Below are 20641 nucleotides of genomic sequence, written 5' to 3'. Positions count from 1 at the left end.
TTTCTCCCTGGCTGTGACGAGCTCCCCTGTGATTGGACCGCGCTACAGCCAGGGAGAAGGAGACGCCCATTGAAAAAGGGCAGTCTCCTCCCCATTGCTCCGATGCTAGCAATTAGAAAACAGAGCGGGAGAATATACTGGGGGCCACAGCAGACGAACGGAGCAGCGCCCAGGAATAATAGTAAGTGCAGTTAGATCCCTGGGCACCGCTCTACATATCCTGATAGTTTACAATGTTTGGACCCATGAAAGGTCCTCTTTAACCTTTAATATAGGAGGCAGGTGCCAGCAGTAGAATCACATAGCCGGCACCCTGCCTCTGACACGTGCGGCACCTGAGGGGTTAACTGCCGCTGATCTGCTGCCGGCACCCTCCTCCTGTATTAAAGATTAATTATTGGTGGCGCAGTGCGCCCGCCCCCCCTCCCCCAGTATCAAAATTATTGGTGGCAGTGGCCACAGGATCCCCTCCCTTTCTCATTGCTGGCAGTTCTGATCAGAGCAACAGCAGTGTAATCCTGGGGCTCCGATCGGTTACTACGGCAGCCAGGACGCCACTGAAGCCCTGGCTGCCATGGTAACATCCCTGCTGCTGTGTGCACAGAGCACAGGGACAGTGTAAAGTCCTATTCACCCTTAATAGAGATCTATCAGGGTGAATAGGACAAGGGATTAAAAGATCCCAGCTTCTGGCCCCTAAGGGGGGAAATAGTTATTAAATAAAAAGTAAAAAAAAAAAAAACACCAAAATATTAAGTATAAATCACCCCCTTTCCCAATTTTACTTATAAAATATATAAACAATAAATAAATAAACATATCACATATCGCCATGTCCAAACTATTAAAATAAAAATAAAAATCTCCTATGCGGTGAACGCCGTAACAGAAAAAAAAAAAAAAATAAATAAACACCGCGATTCGCCATTTTTATAAATGCATGGTATCGAATGGTAAAGTATCGCAATACTTTTTTATGGTATCGAAATCAAATCAAAATTTTGGTATCGCAACAACCCTATTTGGTACCATGTTCTTATGTGTCCGCATTGCTGAGAAAATGAAGTTTTAATATTTGCAAATGAGCCTCTAGGAGCAACTGGGGCGTTACCATTACACCTAGAGGCTATGTACTCTCTGCAACCACCGCGCCCTCTCCACTTTGACAGGGTCAGGTGTGATGATGTTTACACTGCCTGGCCCTGTCAATCAAAGTGCAGAGAACGCAGCAGTTGCAGAGAGAGCAGAGCCTCTAGGAGTAACGGCAACGCCCCTGTTGCTCCTAGAGGCTCATTTGCATATATTGAAATGTCATTTTTCTCAACAATGCGGGCACATATGGACATGTCTTCAGATTTTATTTCCACACAGACTTGAATATTGGTGAGGCTTAGTACAAGTACAGAAAGGACTACAATAAAATCTGCAGAAATGTAAAATACATAAAAAAAAACTTTATTTATATTTAATTACAAAACATACAAAATTCATTAAGTAGAAAATAAATTACCGTCTCATAATCAGAGAATGTGCACACAGTATTGAGAAATATTGATGATCTATCCTCAGGACACCTGCCCCCCCCCCCCCCCCCCCCCACCTGTTACTGGCTGCCGCGGTGCCAGAGGCTAGCACTATATGCGGGTTTTCAGCACCGCCATACTGTATCCGAGTTGCAGTACCCTGTGTACTCCAGCTCCATGCACCGTATAGCGTCCAGCACCGCAGCAGAACAAAACAGCTGATGGGTGGGGATGCCACAAATCTGATACTGATGACCTATCCTGAGGACAGGTCATCAATATTTGAAGCCTGGAAAACCCCTTTAAGTGCCACAGACTTCATATGTACGTGACTCAGGTTTACTATTAGAAGGCACTTATTGAGTCCGGCTTTCGATGTCAGCATTTATGGCTTAGAGAACATATATTTCCTGCCATTGTGACTTATTTCCTGCCACTGGTGGAGCCTAGGGGGGTACTAATATAGTTTAGGATGGCACTCTGGAGCAGGTTGGCTCTCTGTGCTTCCTCCTCTCGCATCCTTAGTATCTCAGCATCCTTCACTCTTAGCTTCTCCAAAAGGGAAGAGATCTCCGCTTCTTTATCCAGCAGCATCTCACGGTGGGTATTGGCTTGCACTAGAGTGACAGAAAAACACGACTCTCATAATTCAATCTACAATCACGTCAATGAAATAACACACGCATGGTGATGGTTCCTTATTTTTTTTCCAGGGTAGAAAGAGTTAAAGGGCTTCTGTCACCCCCCCAAAAGTCATTTTTCGTTTTTTGGCTACTTAAAATCCTTATACAGCGATTTTTCAATACATAGTGCTCTTAGCCTTTTTCGTTCACTAGTTTCTTTAAAAAAACGGACTTTTATAATATGTAAATTACCTCTCTACCAGCAAGTAGGGCGGCTACTTGCTGGTAGCAGCCACATCCGGTTTAAAAAAAAACGCCCCCTCCTCATGTTGATTGACAGGGCCAGCGATCGCTCTCGTCCTCTGGCTGGCCCTGTCTGCGCTATAAATCTCGTGCCTGCGCCGTATCGGTCTTCAGTCGGCGCAGGCGTGCTGAGAGGAGGACGCTCGCTCGGCCGCTCCTTCCTCAGTGGGGGGGGGGGGGGGGGTGACAGAAGCCCAGGGTGTTCTCTCTCGTTCTCTCTCTATATATATATATATTAGTATTTTATGAAATTTTAATGGACAGCTGATGGGACCCCACAGTAAACCAAGTATGGACTGGTTTTAGTCCTGACACTGGCGCATTAGTCCTGAGACTGCGCATGCACACCTAAAGGCTATCGACAAATCTGCCATGGAAAAAAATAATTTTTACATATGGTAGTGGTAACCTTGAGTGAAAAAATGTAGTGCTGAGTTTCAGTTTCATTGATTTTTAGATTAGACCTCTTGGTATTCAGTTTTCTACTTGCTCCTAGTTTCAGACTTTTCTCATGTGGATGTGCCCCTCCCAGTAATACATGTCGGATCTGTGTGTCCAGTCTGTCTTCCTTTGCAAACTGCCTTGTGTGTGTGTTTTCTTACCTATCTACAGCCTGTGTGAGCTTGGATGCTTTCCCCGACTCCACCCCCTGATCTGCTATGTAATGTGTACAACCTCCTCCCTGCTGCTGTCTCTAACACTGAGAGAAGGGACGGCCTTCAGAAACAGGAGCAGAGCTCACATTCATCAGTACCAGCAGCTAGGCGAAGGACTTACCTACAGACTGCATAAGCAATACAGTACCAAATGAAGAATACAAAAAAATTAGTGCAAAAGGTGGCCATGGCCATTACCTTTCCCCTGAAATGAATGAGAGTTACAAAAAGTGGCAGTGTAATTTTTCTTAAGTGCATGTAATTTTTTTAAAGGTATTTTCCAAGATGTTTTAATGGATGACCGATCCTCTGGAAAAAAAAATCTTGGAAAACCCCTTTAACAAGTCATAAATTAGTCACCATTATATGTAACATGTATAGACTGGTACTTTCTCCTAGGCAGTACCTTTCTGCTTTCTCTCCAATGCGGAAATCTTCTCCTTCAGGCCTTCCTGTGCGGTCAACTCAGCCTCAAAATGTCCTAACTGCTCTTGCAGCTCGACTCGCACCTTCGTTACTTCAGACACCTTCTCTTGGTCCTTTTTTGATAACTCCTGCAGATATGCAATAGATCATTATTGCCTAGCAATGTATAATGAGGCAGATGTAAATTTTACATCCTTAAGGGTAAAGCAAGTTTTCCATGTGTCCAAAGAGATGCCCTACTCCCATGTTAAAAAAACGTTCCATATGGCAACATTATTTTGGGCCAAGATCCCGGGCGTGAGTGATGTCAAACAGTCGGTCAATAGCCTTTTGGCTTGACTGGCTCAACTGCAACTTATCAGTGCAGACAGGGCAATAACCCAATATTAAAATTATGGACACTTTGAGGATGTGCCTTGTGCCAACACTGAACTATAAGTTCCTTTGCCCACTGCCGGCTATCTGTAATTCTGGATATTTAGTTCCGCTGTACCAACCTGCTGCAAGCCATCAATTCGCCTTTTTAGGGCCTCTATTTCCAGGCACAGTTGGTTGTTTTGAGCTTGCACGTCCCCAGCTAGTTGCTTCTGCTGCAAAACTTGACTCTGAGCCTGATCCCGGGACTGGGTTAAGGTTCTTATCTTGTCCTGAAGAATGGCGGCATGTTGCTGCTGCTCAGAGAAAGTAAGAAAATATTCACATTTCATTTAGTGTGTGATAACGATAGATAGATGATAGATAGAACATGCATTAGTAAGAAGACTACCTCAAACCAGCCAAACCAGAGACTTCTCTAAAAGCATGAGGCATCTGTAGACAGATTTTTTTTATTTTTTTTGAAAACCCGAGAAAGTGAGTTTCTTTACCCAAGTGATACAAAAAAAACAAAAATGTGCAAAGTACACAAGGATGCTGTCTATCACAAGGCCTCTATAAGCCAGAAAGCCCTGCAACGGTCGGCCATCATTCACCAGAAGAGCCAGTGTCCTCTAGAAGCCAAAGGTAGACTGCCAGGAGGAACTTCAGAAACTAGAGTGTGGACAGTGGTCCCCCCCCCACCCCCCAGGGACCTCAGGGTTACTGCTCCTGGGCCAAGGGCTTTCATACAACCAGGATTCACTGCTTTGGCCAGGAGGGTCTGGGTCACCTCCAGGCAGCCACATGGGCCAATGTGCATAAATAGTATAAGTAGATATTATAGATGGAGGGTGAAGTTTAACCGGGGTCTTTCTAGCTGTTCCCTTCTCTTTCTTCTAAAGTTCTTTTTTTATGAATATACACAGTGTTGTTACAGGAACAGGAATCATCTGAAAATGGAGAGGTCTGATCGGTCCATTCAGATCATGTGACCTCAAGAAGCCAGTGTTCTCATTGGTCAATTATCTGCTCTTTATATTATCTAATGATACAATAGATATTCTGCAGAAGTATTTAGTAGTTTAAATACAACACCCACTTTATGTGAGGTTTTCATCATTTTTTTATGTCATTTTATGCATTTTTATGTGTTGATACAGCAGATGGTATGTTCATCTGATTTAGTGAAGTATTGCTCATTTTAATTTTAGTTTTATTTGCGAGCTGTGTTCTTTTTTTCTTGCCCTTATGCAGCATCAGAAAATATGTTCTGTAAGAAGCTGGTTCCAGGTGAAACTTGAAATCGGGCAGGATATGGCCATGTTCAGTGCAAGCTTTTAAAGGGGTTGTCCCAAGATTTAAACTCTTGGGTGGGGTCTGAGAGCCCCACTGGTCCTGTGTCCCAAGATTTAAAACTCATCCCTATATGACTGGTGGGGGTCTGATCACTAAGAGCCCCACTGCTCCTGTGTCCCATAGAAGAGGCAGTCCCATAGAGATGAACAGAGCGACAGCCCACATGCTATTCATAAGGGGAAGGGGGCACACAGAACCCCTTTCTTGTGATCTCTGGGCATCTCAGAAGCTGGGCCAAGCTCAGACACTTATCCTATATTCCCAGTGAAAAGAGATATTGTTTTTTTTTTACTAGGTTTTACTAGAAACAGCATTTATCTGTCTGGTATTGCAACTCATTTTTTGGAGTGGGGCCAAGCTGCAATACCAGACACAGCCTATGGACACAAGTGGCGCTGTTTTTTTATTTTTGTGTTAATAGGAGGGAAACAAGTAGACCCTTTTTTCTAATTTCATACAACCCCTTTAAGCCTTAAGATAGTAGTTGAGAATAGCAAGTAGTTTGTGGTGAACGTAACAATTTGGTCAATTTCTGGAACACCTAATGCTTTGTAAAACATGGAAAATGTCAGCACCTCTTCCTCAGGAGCAAAATATTAAACAATCGATTGTTTAATATTTTGCTCCTGAGGAAGGTTTTTTTTATGTACACCCCGAAACACGTTGAGCCCTATTGAATAAAGAGAATGAAGATTAGCCTGGTCTGGATGTGTGCTGACTTCGACCTCTGATATACTACAAGCGAACCTGGCCGGGGGATACTGTCTCAGGTATTGTAATATCATACCTGTTTGACAGCCCCTCAGTGAAGTGAGTAGGAATTCTCACAGTGTTGGTTTTTTATGCAAATTTGTGACATTTTATTGATTTTTACTATTAATGTTTGTGGGGATTAGGCGCTTTTTTGTGTAATTACAAATGAATTAATAAGGTCGAGACCATTATAGACCAAAAATCGTACACGTATTTTTTCCTGTGATGATTTAAGCGTTTAGCCTGGTGCTAAAGCTACTTTTTAGCAGCCTCCCCTATTGTGGTTGTTTGTACTCTCTTTTTTTTTTTTTTCTTTAAAAAAATTGAGCAATAGTCCCATCACTGTTGGCACCTTGTGAGTGGGATACCTTTTGTTCAAAAGATTTCTTCTGTCCAAAGGTTTCCTAATCTCCTCTTTTTTCCTTTTCTCTTCTTCTGTCTTTTATATGGCGGCACTGTGGATGGCTCTTTTATATGGCGGCACTGTGGATGGCTCTTTTATATGGTGGCACTGTGGATGGCTCTTTTATATGGCGGCACTGTGGATGGCTCTTTTATATGGCGGCACTGTGGATGGCTCTTTTATATGGCGGCACTGTGGATGGCTCTTTTATATGGTGGCACTGTGGGTGGCTCTTTTATATAGTGGCACTGTGGATAACCCTTTTTATACGGGGGCACTGTAGATGGCTCTTTTATATGGCGGCACTGTGAATAACCCTTTTTATACGGGGGCACTGTGGATGGCTCTTTTATATGGTGGCACTGTGGATGGCTCTTTTATATGGTGGCACTGTGGATAACCCTTTTTATACGGGGGCACTGTGGATGGCTCTTTTATATGGCGGCACTGTGAATAACCCTTTTTATACGGGGGCACTGTGGATAACCCTTTTTATACGGGGGCACTGTGGATGGCTCTTTTATATGGCGGCACTGTGAATAACCCTTTTTATACGGGGGCACTGTGGATGGCTCTTTTATAGTGACACTTTTTTCAAGCATCTCTCCAATTTCTGCAGCGCTATAGACACTGTACTTACATGCCTGGTATTATGTTCAATGCATTAGCTCTATTATACGGTAGACTGTTTATCTGTCTATTGATTTCATATCAAGCTTTTTTCCTGATACTGCAGACAGATATTGGAAGCCACAGATGATGCTGATCCTATGATGAAGGTAGATATCTAGATAATGCTCACCTCCTCCTGCTGGACCGCGCTCCTTGCCTTCTGAATCTCTTCTTCCGCCTGGGCTCGCTCATTGGCCAACGTTACTTTCACCCTGCTCAGCTCCTATAGTGAAAGATCAATACCATCTATAATAGGAGCGATGAGCAGCTGACCTGAGCAGCCCTATCTTATATGAAGGATGGCTTTATGCCTATCCCATGCATGCTTAACCTCCTCCACTGTATTTGCAGCTACCACTTCTGCAGGAAGGCTATTCCATGCATCCACTACTCTCTCAGTAAAGTAATACTTCCTGATATTACTTTTAAACCTTTGCCCCTCTAATTTAAAACTTGTCCTCTTGTACCAGTTTTTCTTATTTTAAATATTCTCTCGTCTTTTACCTTGTTGATTCCCTTTATGTATTTAGCAGTTTCTGTCTCGTCTTTCTTCCAAGCTATACATGTTAAGGTCCTTTAATCTTTCCTGGTAAGTTTTATCCTGCAATCCATGTACCAGTTTAGTAGCTCTTCTCTGAACTCTCTCCAAAGTAGATGTTAAGCATGGCATTTGGCTCAGAAGAAAATGTCATCCCCAATGTGTGTACATTTACAAGCTAGGTGGACAATGGCGAGTTCAGGTGCCAAATTTGTCATCTCACCTCCTCAAGGGCCAGCTTTGTAGCTTCAAGACGTTGCATCCTCTCTTGCGCCAACCTCTCACTGTCCTCCATGTGACGTGTCATGTGCTCCACCTGTGATGACAGTAGAGGTTACGGCTGGTCATTAAAGGGTTTGTGCCAGGTTTTAAAAGTATCCCTTGTCCACAGGATAGGGGGTGTCTGATTGATAGTGGCCTCACCGGTCACAAGAAGAGGGCTCCCTTGTCTCCCTGAATGAATGGATCAGCTGTTGGGCATGTCCATGCTACTCCATACATCTCTATGGCACGGCCAGAGCATGCTAAGTGCTGCCCCCGGGGTCCGTTCTCCTGATTGGTAAGACCATCACTGATCAGATACTTACCCTTTATCCTGTGGATGGGGATACCCCACCGAACAGACTCTTGTCCCACTTAAAACTTGGCAAAAGCCCTTTATGTTGGTAAGAGACAACATAATTGAAGGCTATGTTCACCTTTTTTTTTATGATTGCATTTTACTCGTTTTTGGTAAAAAATCATATTTTCAATTGGTCTTTATTAAAAAAAAATATTAATATTTTAAAATAATGAGCCGTTCTGTCACAAAGGGTTAACTGTTTTTCTAGCTGTGTGACTGGTACTTTCCCTTTCACTTTGTACTACTAAAAGATCATAAACACTTATTTAAGCCACATTCTTATCAGTAAGATAAGAACTGAACTATAATGAGTGTTTGTAATGTCAGAGAGCAGAGATAAGGAGCCCGTCAGCTCCCTGACTGACGGAAAAGACAGAAGATCCACAGGCTGCTACTCCAGCATCTCAGCCCTGTACAGAAAAAAGGATTCCATATTGTTACTAAAGACCAACTGACAAAATGATTCTTAGCCCAAAATAAGTAAAATGCAATAATAAAAAAATGCCCCCAAAGGTGTACATAGCCTTTAACGGTCAGTCTATTTTCTTACTTCTTTCTGCCGCAACACGCTGGCTTCATCCTGCGACTGCCGGAATCTTCTCTTCTCTGCTTCTAATCGTTCTGTGAACAAGATACCATCAAGACAAATGAATACCTGTATGTAATCCAGCCGGAGCTGGGAGATCGCCTGGCCCTTACCTTCAGCCTGCACAGCTCGCAGCTTCAGCTCTGCACTTGTGTTTGTGAGTTCCTGCTTCACATCCAGCAGTTGCTCCTGCTGCATCCTGCACTTTCTCTCCAGCTCTTCCACCTATAGGTGCAGGGAGAGCTTCAATACACAACGTCTCCAAATTTCTTACACGGCTTCTCATAATATGCAATGTGTCCTACCGTGTAGTGAAGCTGTGCCCACACGTTGTGGCTGGCACATGGCTGAAAACTGCCCAGTTATACATGTGATTGTTAATGGTCGCCCAGTTTTGCTCCTGTTTAGCTGCATGTAGTGACCGCTCTTCTACCACTTAATCAACAGATTCACTTATGTCTGAGGCTCACGCTACCCTGCGACTTGTGGTCAGGCAACACAAAGATCGCAAATGTCATACTTCCAGCCACACCTGATGAGTACAAGATGCCATATACCCTAAAGCAGGGGTGGCTAACCCATGGCTCTTGAGCTGCATGCGGCTCTTTGCGTCTTCAAGTGAGGCTCTAGCTGTGGAGCCGGGAAGCAGTCAGACGGCTCACTCTCCACCCCATGCTCAGATCTCTTCTCCTGATTGGGCACTGTTACTACTTTCCAGCACCAGCTCACTCTCCACCACGTCCTGATGCACACAGTGTGAGAACGTAGTACGTGGAGACACGGACTGTGGCCTGACGTTGTGCTCCTCAGGTCACAGTGGAGAGTGCGTCAGACCTGCAGAGTAGCAGGTGCTCGAGCAGGAGCCCAGTGCCTGATCAGGAGAGGGAAGAGATTTTTTTAAATGATAGAAACTGAGCATGGGGGTCTGGTCTAAGCATGGGAGCTTCTGATATGAGCAATGGGGGTCTGATCTGAGCATGGGGGGGCAGATCTGAGCATGGGGGGGGGCAGATCTGAGCATGGGGGGGGCAGATCTGAGCATGGGGGGGGGCAGATCTGAGCATGGGGGGGGCAGATCTGAGCATGGGGCGGATCTGAGCATGGGGGGGAGATCTGAGAATGGGGGGGCAGATCTGAGAATGGGGGGGGCAGATCTGAGAATGGGGGGGGGCAGATCTGAGAATGGGGGGGCAGATCTGAGAATGGGGGGGCAGATCTGAGAATGGGGGGGCAGATCTGAGCATGGGGGGGGGAGATCTGAGCACTGAGGGTCTGACACTGGGAGTCTTATTTGTGTTGTCTTATTTTGGGGGTCTGATGGGGTTTGGGGATCTTATTTTAGGTCAGATGAGGATTGGGGATCTGATTTAGGAGTCTGATCTGAGGTCTGATGAAAAATATATTTTTTCTTTTTTTCTCTGCTAATGAAAAATAAGAAAAATGTTTATTTTTATCAGACCGCAGATCAGATGAAAAATATATTTTTTCTCTTATTTTTCTTTTTTAAAACCTAGGTGCATCTTGTAGGGCGAAAAATACGGTGACTCGTGTGTAAATGTATAGCTTGCGGCTCCTGGTAGTCATACGTTTTTTATTTTTTGGCTCTTTGTGTCTGTAAGGTTAGCCACCCCTGCCCTAAAGCCTTAGAGGCAGCACTGAAATGAAAGGACTAATATGACATCTCCACACCTAGAGGTTGAGGAGCGGTGGACCCACTGTAAGGCCTAGGGCTGCCACCGACCACCCTGCAATCACATTGCACATTAACTAGTCAGAAATGTTACTGCATTTTATCTGTGAGCCCTCAGACCCCGGCCTGTAGTACATGACGGATGCAGACACGGTCATACCTTACTGCGGTAGAGAAGAACTTTCTCATTAGCAGCTGCCAGGTCTTGCCTGAGTTTTGCTTCTCGCATTGCAGATTCCTAAAGTCAAAAGACAGTAGACATGGATGAAATATCTATATAATGTCTAATATCTATATAATGTCTGATATCTCTTATTCCTCTAATATGGAAGTCACTGTAGTGGTCGGCTGACTGCACCGGATCCAGACTGGTTACCTCCTCTCCGTTTAAAGAGTGGCTTCTACAAGAATCTACCAACAATCTCGATCCAATAAGGCTAGCTAGAGATCCGGCAGGGAACAGCTTGCCAGATCTCTATGCATTCCGGCATTGCTGGAAGCTTGAAAGTCTTTGTCCGACCCCATTAACTATAATAGGGACCGGCAGAGATAGAGCCACATTCCGACAAATTCTCTGCATATTTTCTGAGTTTCGGACGGATCGCCGCAGGTCCCTATTAAGGTTAATAGGGTCTGACAAAGACTTTTAAGGTGTCCATCCTGGCAATCGCTTGCTAGGTAGCGGAGGAGACCGCTGCTATTACATGCAGCGGTCTCCCTCGCAGCCATGGTGAGGACTCGCTCGTCCCCATACTGTCAAGTGGTTTGCCGGTGGCAGATCACTACTAAACAGCACAAAAAAAAATCTGAATTGTCCGATGAACAAGAGTTTTCTCGTTCATTGGGCAATAGGCGGCAGTATTACACTGCAAGATGATCGGCTAAAATAATATGGGCCGATGTAATACAGCCTTAACACTACCACTTTCACAATCATTACTTGTGATGTTGCGATGTGACCTTGATTGTGAGGCTGTGTGGCCCTATCCTAAAGGTGCTGCAAGGCTTTAGCGAGAGACAGGCGACTTCTGCTCCCTCAGGTACATATACGTGAGTGAAGCTGATGGGCAGTACAGTCCTAGTGAATTCAGCTGAAAACAGAACTACTTGTCAAAATAGCCGCCCCTTAATCCTAGCAATAAGTATAGGGTTTCTGTAGGATATGAACAACGTTGCTAAGAAGTGCCTTTGTAATGTAGCCCAGGTGTTAAATGCACCTTTCACCTACAATATTGTATCTGCTCATAGCACATCCTACTGTCCTCTGCAATTCTGTCTGTCCTACAGCTCCCCAAAGCACATCCCACCCCTCACACCTCTCCTGACCTCCTTCTCTTTCCTCAGTTCTCTGGCATGTAGTTCTCTCATGCTGGAGCTATCCCGCTTCGTCTGAGTTAGGATCACCCCAAGGTCTTGCGCTTTCTGCTGCGATAAAGCCAGGGCTGCATCAGTCATGTGTAACCTGCAGGGAGATGACACGTTTACCAAGACTGGAGATACAGCAAACGAGCAAGTATAGGTACAGATTACCAAGAGTGGAGAGACAGCATATGGGCAAGTATAGGTACAGATTACCAAGAGTGGAGAGACAGCATATGGGCAAGTATAGGTACAGATTACCAAGAGTGGAGAGACAGCATATGGGCAAGTATAGGTACAGATTACCAAGAGTGGAGAGACAGCATATGGGCAAGTATAGGTACAGATTACTAAGACTGGAGAGACAGCATATGGGCAAGTATAGGTACAGATTACCACGACTGGAGAGACAGCATATGGGCAAGTATAGGTACAGATTACCAAAACTGGAGATACAGCAAATAAGCAAGTATAGGTACAGATTACCAACACTGGAGAGACAGCATATGGGCAAGTATAGGGACAGATTACCAAAACTGGAGATACAGCAAATAAGCAAGTATTGGTACAGATTACCAACACTGGAGAGACAGCATATGGGCAAGTATAGGGACAGATTACTAAAACAGAAGAGACAGCACATGGACAAGTATAGGTACAGATTACCAAGACTGGAAATACAGCATATGGGCAAGTATAGGTACAGATTACCAAGACTGGAGATACAGCATATCGGCAAGTATAGGTACAGATTACCAACACTGGAGAGACAGCATATGGGCAAGTATAGGGACAGATTACTAAAACAGAAGAGACAGCACATGGACAAGTATAGGTACAGATTACCAAGACTGGAAATACAGCATATGGGCAAGTATAGGTACAGATTACCAAGAATGAAGATACAGCACATGGAAAAGTAAGTATAGGTACAGATTACCAAGACCGTAGATACAGCATATGGGCAAGTACAGGAACAGATTACCAATGAAGCACGGTAGAACCAGACGTGGTGACTGGAGGTCGAGACACAGCCACAATGCACACAAGGCCATAATGTAGACGTAAACTACACAGTTGTGCAAGTCGCGGTTGTTTTTTATTACATCCTTAGGGTGCATTCAAATGACCGTATTTTTGTGTCCGCATCCGTTCCGCAGGTGTGGACCCATTCATTTCAATGTTCTGTTCCGTGGCCCCGCAAAAAAATATAGAGCATGTCCTATTCTTGTCCGCAATTGCGTAAAGTGAAGGCAATGTGTGGTCTGCAAATTGCGGAACGCACACGGGTCGGTATCTGTGTTTTTCAGATCCGCAATTTGCAGACCGCAAAACACATACGGCCATCTGAATGAGCCCTTAATCAGAGAATGTGTATTGTTTGCTTACTGGTAAAATGAAAATAGTTGTGACTTGCTGGCCAGGCATCTCCCTTGTAGCGGCTACCGCAGGGGAAATGGAGTATAGTGTGGCGGCAACTCTATGATTGGTCGTCCATGTCATACAAAAACGTCTCGAGCCAGCCAGTACGGGACCTTCTCCTACCAAGCGGTTCTCTGTCCTGGCTCAAATGGATAGAGGTTGTCATCATGAGACAACACCTTTATTGCTGTGTAAATGAGAGATCGAGGATTGCGTTCTCGTGCGTGCACCGAGTCGGCTCAGAGTCTCGGCGCTTGTGCAGTGGATCATAAACTGCTTTTCGAGTTCATCAGATCCACTGCAACTCGGCGCAGAAGCGAGGACATAGTGCTAGACAAGAGGTCTAGTCCTGTCAATAAAAGGGGAGGGGGAAAGCATAGCGCAAGTGGCTGAAGCATTAGTGGTGCTCCAAGCGCTATGGCCAGCTCCATGGTGCTCTAAATAGGTAATTTTCTTAAATTAAAAAAAAGTTATATTTCTCAGCAGCAATTACTGCTACAGATAAAAGAATGGTATCATTTTACTCAGTATGCTCAACCCTACCTGGCAATAAGCCTGGTTTAATAGGGTTGATCATACTGACAGCTGCTCTTTAAGAACTAACTGGAAAGTAAATCATAGCTGAAGCTAGCCCTAGAATATCAATGACTCACAGAAGTCCTTACTTGGCTGTCAGAGAATTTACAACCGATTTCCTGTCGTCCAACGCCTCTTGAAGTTTGCTGACTTGCAGGGTTTTCGTCCTGGTATTCATGAAAGGAGAAGAAGAAAAATAAGAAATAAACTAGAAAAGAAAATATTATCTAGGTGAAGGTGTCCTGCGGTCAGACTAACCTTGTGGTGTGGCTCATCTCCTCCTTCTGTTTATCAATGGTTCCCATCAAGTCCAGGAACTACAGGAGAAACCAGATCATTATCAAGAGTCTGGAAGGACAGCAATTCACAGGAGGGCATTTATCAAGCCCTTTGTGCCCATTTTATGGCATCAAAAAGTCACCAATTTTGGGTAAATCTTTATTTGTGGAAACATTTGTGACTCCCCCCCCCCCCCCAGTAGTTGAAGGGTCTACTACTAAATCTGGTGCATCTTCCTCCACCAGACTTTTAATATGTATTAAACACCATTCTAAGTATATCTGCCCCGAAGTCTTCACACACCCACCTGCTTATTCTTCTCTTGCTTCAAATTCTGGACTTCCTTGGTCAGGATCTGCCTCTGACTTACGGTTTCCTTCTTGACCGTCTGTCTCTCCAGGTTATAATCTATGGCCTGTTCTGTAACACACACAAATGCAATCTTATTTAATCCCTTGGACCTTGTTATGGTGCTTAGAACTGCAGGATGTTTTATGTTTTTTCATTGTCGCGTTCCGTTAGAGCCATACCTTATTTTGTGGGCTTTTTCTTTGCCTGACGGATCATTTTTTTCATATATCCATTTTGGGGTAAATATAAATTAGTCATTGAAGAGGTTGTCTGGGATTTTTCTATTAAAGACCTATCCTCAGGATAGGTCATCAATATCAGATCGGCGGGGGTCCAACACCCAACACCCTGCAGGAGACGGCGCGTGCAGTGCCTTCTCCCTTCTCTCTTCCTGCTCACTGCTGCTGTCTACGGTAAAGCAGCAGCCGACAGGAAGAGATAAGGGAGACGGTACGCACACTGCGCGCGCCGTCTGCTCATACAGCTGATCGGCTGAGGTGCTGGGTGTTGGACCTCCACCCATCTGATATTGAAGACCTATCATGAGGATAGGTCACCAATATTAAAAGCCCGGAGAACCCCTTTAAGTTGTATTTTGCAGTTTACTGCTTATGCTTAATGCCTTGCTATGCTCTGGTTTGATTGATTGAAGAGTTAATTTGCATATTTTTTTTCCATGGTGCGCTGCCTGTATTTCTACAGTTTGGGTGACGGAGGAAGCCCCCACCCTCTGTCTAAACACCTAAATGACACTGTCCCCCACAGAATCCAAAGGGTTAAAGAAATAGTGCTGTCGTCCGGGCTTCTTCCTCGGGACAGCAGTGATCACCCCTTTAACTATTGATGACCTGTCCTCAGGATTGGTGGGGAGGGGGCCAAGGAGCTCAGGTGAGCACTGCACCCTCTTCCTTTGCTTGCGACATCACATTCATCAGTCAAATGGCCTTTGTGCAGCTCAGTCTTATTCAAGTGAATGGGACAGAGCTGCAATACGGAGTGCGGCGCTGTGCTTAATATACTGTGAAGAGGTCGCAGTGCTCTTCTGTGTGCCAACTTGGAGATGGGAGGTTCACCAAGTGGAGAACTGCATGCCAGCTTTTAGCTTAGTGGAGCAGGCACAGGCAGGAGCCCGCCCCTCTTAGCTAATCCTGGCATAGTACATGGGTACAGGAGTTAGTAATCCTCCGGGGGGCACGGGCAATATGCGCTCCTGTCCGTACTCCCTGCGCTGCGGGCCCATTCATAAATTTCACACTCCTTACACCGCTAAGGCCCATAACTGGGCCGAACGGAGCCTACGGACCCAATAGACTATCATGGGGTCCGTTATGTTTCCGCTCAGAAGACGATTTTGGAGCGGAGACAAAAGTTGTGCGTACAGGACTTTTGTCTCCGCTTCAAAATCATCTTCTGAGCGGAAACATAACGGACCCCATTATAGTCTATGGGGTCCTTAGGCTCCGCTTGGCTCAGCTATGTGTCTTTTCTGTGATGTGAGCGAAGCCTAAGCTGTCAGCGGTGTACGGAGAACTGAGTTTTAAGCGCACAGGGGATGGTGCGCTTTAGGGAAGTAAAAGTATAATAAAAATACAAAATTAATAAATAAAGTAAATTAGAAAAAGTTTTATTGGGGCCTTAGGAACATCATATTAAAATTTGTTATAAAGGTTTAGCTAGTTACTCTTTAATGCCAAAGTATCTTACCGATACCCTTTAAGATGTCACTGGGGATGTTGTTTCCTGACAGCTCCACCTTCATTATGGTTTTATTGCTCTGGAGACAATCATGAAGGGCCCGACCTCCCAGAAGACCAATGTTATTCCATCGCAGGTCTGTAGAAAAGGGACAGCAAAGTATCAAAGATCGTCCATTTGCACCTGGCTGCACAATGCACAAGGACTATAAGAATAATTAATGAAATGATTAATAAAAATAAAGTACATGTGAACAGCCTGCCTAAAAAAATCTGTTTCAGGGCAGTGAGGGCACCCTCAAAGCTGTGGGTGCTGGGAATTAACCTGCACGAGAGAAATCTTGGAGATGGGAGGTTCTGACTGTGGAGGAGGTTAGTCTTAGGTCACTGGCAGAACTTGAAGCAGGGGTAGGGCAGTAGACAGAGAAAAGGGAGGAGATGTAGCGGTACTGCGACAGCGACTTGTCGCGGTGTCCTCACTGTTAGGCTCCATTCACACGTCCGCAACGTGTTTTGCGGATACATGGAGCCACGGATCCGCAAAAAGGCAATGTGCGTTCCGCATTTTGCGGACCGCACATTGCCGGCACTAATAGAATATGCCTGTTCTTGTCCGCAATTGCGGACAAGAATAGGACATGTTCTATTTTTTGGTGGAACGGAAGTGCGGATCCGCAATTCCGTGTCCGGGCAGCACATCATGCTGCCCCATAGGAATGAATGGGTCCGCAATTCAGTTCCGCAAAATGCAGAACGAAATTGCGGACGTGTGAATGGAGCCTTAGCACGCCTATTCTGTCTTGATTGACTTCAGACTTCAGGTGTGCTGAGGTCAACATGAAATTCAATGCTCCCCAACATCATCGGTCAGGAGCTCCCCATTCACATTAGATTGTTGGACGTCCTGCTGATAAGGTCAGGTTTGCTCAACAATACGGGGACCTTATCTGGGTGGCCAATGTCTCTGCTCATAAGTGACCGGCCACTCTGAGGCTTACAGAAATCCATACCTAATTCTCGTAGACTGTGGTTCTGTTTCAGCGCTGCGGACAGTTCTTCTGCCCCTTTATGGCTGATCTGGTTATTGCGGAGATCCAGTCTTTGAAGAGTTTGGTTACAGCTAAGTCCATCGCACAAAAGGGAGAATCCATCTTCCCACATGCCAAGGCTGTTCCACTCCAAAGTCAGGCTGCAATACATCGCATACATTAGCCATCTGAGCAGCAGGTCTAGTCTGTACATATAATGATATAACCTGTAAAGAATGCGCTCATACTGCTTCCTGTACCCTGTGAAGCATACCTAGCGTTAAAGGGGTTTTCAGGGACCCCTAAAAAATGTATGTGAAGGCAGAGAGGTGCTATGAAAAAACAAAAGAAGCCTAATCGCAATCCATTCCAGCACTGCTGCCGGTACCCTCTGCTAGTCTTTGTTTCCGACTACCCCACACGACCGCAGAGGCCAGTGACTGGTTGCAGCAATCATATGGGGTAGTCATCGCTGAAGCACCAGAAATAAAAACTGGAAACGCTGGAACAGTGGGTAAGGCTTCTTTGTTTTTTGGATATCACTCTCTGCTTTTACGTACATTTTTCAGAGGGCGTCTATGACATTTTTTTTCAATCAGCAGTGCCACAATCAGTAGTTTCTAATATTTTCTATTCCAGCAGCTTGGAGTTCCTCTTTCTAAATGTTCATACTGTAAACTGGCTCTGTCCCCAAAAATACCTCCTGAGTGATACAGTACATAGACAGGGAGGTGAGGGCAGGGAGGGGGGGGGGGGGGGGGGGGGAAGATGCAGCTGCAGGTTCTCACTCAGATCCCACTCATTTAGTAAAGATGGTGAAAAAGAGCGAGCCCGTCCCTTTGAGGATAGATAGATGTAGACATCCCAGACCTGATTATAGAGGCGTTGTGTCTCAAGAGCTTCCCCAAGGCTTCTGCACCGTCTCCACGCAGGTTGTTCCCCTTTAAGAACAGAGATCGTCTTATTCCAGGAGTCCACCAAACACCAGAGAAAGGTCTAATAAATTCATACTGACCTTCAAGTCCAGGTGCTTTGCTACAGCATTATGACAGAGGCCTTGCAGGATCGGTTTCAGACCTGTGAACACATAAAAGGACTACCGGTAATCACCACCTTATCACTACTGTATAGGTAAGTGGCACAGAGGGGCACACGTACCATCTTCACTGAGCATGCAGTCGCTGAGAACCACATGTGAGAAGGTGACGTCAGTCTGCAGGAGGAGGCCCAGGACCTGACAGGACTCTAGGGACAGATTCTGGGTGGAAAAGTCCAATTTGCCTTTTCCAGAAGACTCTTTCATCTTCTGCAGTTCCTTTAACACTGTGTCCTGAGGTTCTGCCCCCTTCTCCTGGCACAACCTGGTATATAACCGTTTCAGGTCATCCATCACTTGCGTTCTGATCAGCTCCTCTAATGCTACAGCCACAGGAAATCCAAGCTGAAAAAGACAGAACATGGTTAAAGGTGAGATAGGGTATGACATCACTTTATGATCGGTGGGGATCCAACATCTGAGACCTCCACCTATCGTACACCAGCCTCTTCCCCTTGATGTATACCGGATTATCACATATTCTGGATTATCAGATGAACAATGATAGAATAGTGCCTAAATATAATTACTGACCATACAATCCTTAAAGGGGTTGTCACATTACAACAACTGCCTATCCACACTGTCTAACCGGGGGGACCCAATGGTCATGACAATGGAGGCCGATGTTCCCCCTTTTCAATGGAACGGTGGTCACGCGTGCCTGCTGCCGCTCTATGGGGCTGCCGGAGATAGCCAAGTGCTTGTAGTCGTCCCATAGGGTTGAATAGAGCGGTGGACATGCATGCATAATACCTACTCCATTCAAATGAGGGAGTACTGGGCCCCATTCTTGTGATCAGTTGGGGGCCCTAGCAGTCGCACCACCGTTGATCAGACACTTTGGATATGAAATAAGTTGTCTTAATGGGACATCACGGGTCAGCTGCTTCCCCAGGATCCCCTAATGTAGCCCCAGGTGATGTTGTGATGCCGTATTATAGTGACCAATGACACCAGCGCCAATTGATGTTACAAGTCTCAATGGGGGATGTCACCCGCTTTTCATGTTTTCAGTAGGAGCTACTTATTGTCCCAGGATGCTGTTACCAGAACATACAGATATATACAGGCCTTCAGCCGCCATGCACGCCCCAAATTTCTACCACAGTTTCGGCTTACCAAAGCAGGACTATCGCATGTACAGCGGTGGCCACGATACGACGTGAGACCCTAATAATGTATCCAGGAATAAACAGCAAATATACCCAACCAGCGCAGTGAACATTGGTTGAAGGATGCGTCATGGCGGCATCGGCTCATATACTGTGTATCTTCCTGCGAGGAGAGTCCTCAACGCATCTGGCTGAACGCTGCACCAATTTACACGGATTACAATGCGGCAGATCTCACCCTCTGCATTGCAAATATATGTGATCTGCAGAATATGCCTGCAACGGGAACCGACATGCTGCGGATTTAGGGCTCATGCACACGAACATGTGCCGGCCGGGTCCGCAATATATGAGCCCCCCCCATGGATGCAGACGTGTTCACTGGAATGGGTAGGAGAGTGCTTCCGTGGGGTTTCTCTCCGTGCCTCTGCACTTCTAAAAAAATAGAACATGCTCTATTTTTTTGTGGTGCGGACGGATCACGGACACATGGATCCGTCTGCGGAAACCGCACGAATGTTGCCCGTGCATTGGGGACTGAATATTGCGGTCCCCAAGGCACAGAACAGCCGTGTGCATGAGCCCTTTGGGTATGTTCAGATGGCGCATCTTGTGTACGGGTTTGAACATAGGCTGAAACCTCCTTCCTATGTTTTCAATGGGAGGCTGCTCCCAGTTCATGCGGCCAAGGATTTTTGCAACACGGTTATCCAGACCGTGGCAAAAATGTACTGGTCCATTCTTGGCATGGTTACAGCGCGGACCCCTCGCAAACCTGCGTTTAATGGAGCTAAACCGAGAGTAAGTCTGCACCCTGCAAAATGATAACCCACAGGATACGCGGCGGATTTCGTAACAGATAAAATCCCTCTACTGAACATACCCTTAAAATCCAAAAGTGTTCAGCAAGTGATAAAATTAATATGTGCATACAAAATACAGAGGTAACAATGCAGAGTAGTAATAGTGCACTGTACAGGTACTGTAGGTAACAATACCATAGCCAGCCACTTACCTCGACCAGCTTTCAGTTTCTCCATGTACACACAACATGTATCCAGGAAGACACTGGGATCAATCTGTCATACCCCGAGGAGTGACACTGAAAAATTACGACCTCAATATAGACGCCATTATGGCAAGGCCGCCCGATAAAACTCACTAGTCTTTTATCGTCAAAAATATGGCCGCCGCCAGCGATGTCCCTGGAAGC

At 45.5% G+C, this 20641-nt stretch overlaps 1 protein-coding gene across 1 annotated transcript; it reads right to left on the bottom strand.

Moving 5' to 3' along the window:
- Positions 1–1601: 1601 nt before the first annotated feature.
- LRRC45 (leucine rich repeat containing 45) lies at positions 1602–20576 on the bottom strand. Its single transcript, XM_044297681.1, has 18 exons — positions 20444–20576; positions 18376–18658; positions 18233–18294; positions 18088–18158; positions 17200–17378; positions 16200–16328; positions 14452–14564; positions 14124–14182; positions 13955–14032; positions 11835–11970; positions 10669–10746; positions 8932–9043; positions 8783–8853; positions 7834–7926; positions 7203–7295; positions 4029–4202; positions 3512–3659; positions 1602–2140 (listed from the first exon to the last, which is right to left on the bottom strand). Exons 2-18 carry the CDS (start codon positions 18605–18607, stop codon positions 1947–1949), a joined length of 2022 nt encoding a protein of 673 aa, XP_044153616.1. The 5' UTR covers positions 18608–18658; positions 20444–20576; the 3' UTR covers positions 1602–1946.
- Between the last annotated feature and the right edge of the window lie 65 nt (positions 20577–20641).

Source organism: Bufo gargarizans, chromosome 6 (assembly GCF_014858855.1).
Source record: "Bufo gargarizans isolate SCDJY-AF-19 chromosome 6, ASM1485885v1, whole genome shotgun sequence".
In the NCBI taxonomy this organism is placed as follows: domain Eukaryota; kingdom Metazoa; phylum Chordata; class Amphibia; order Anura; family Bufonidae; genus Bufo; species Bufo gargarizans.
This window is presented reverse-complemented; position numbering and strand designations above follow the sequence as displayed.

Bases quoted from the DNA above. Each gene is read 5' to 3' on its own strand.
- LRRC45 (XM_044297681.1), bottom strand. From the start codon at position 18,607: ATGGATGACCTGAAACGGTTATATACCAGGTTGTGCCAGGAGAAGGGG. The intron at 11,971-13,954 runs GTAAGGACTTCT...ATCTCCCTGCAG, and splicing joins GTAAATTCTCTGACAGCCAA to GTTACACATGACTGATGCAG. The intron at 7,927-8,782 runs GTAAGAAAATAG...CTGTCATCACAG, and splicing joins GCGTGTTGCGGCAGAAAGAA to GTGGAGCACATGACACGTCA.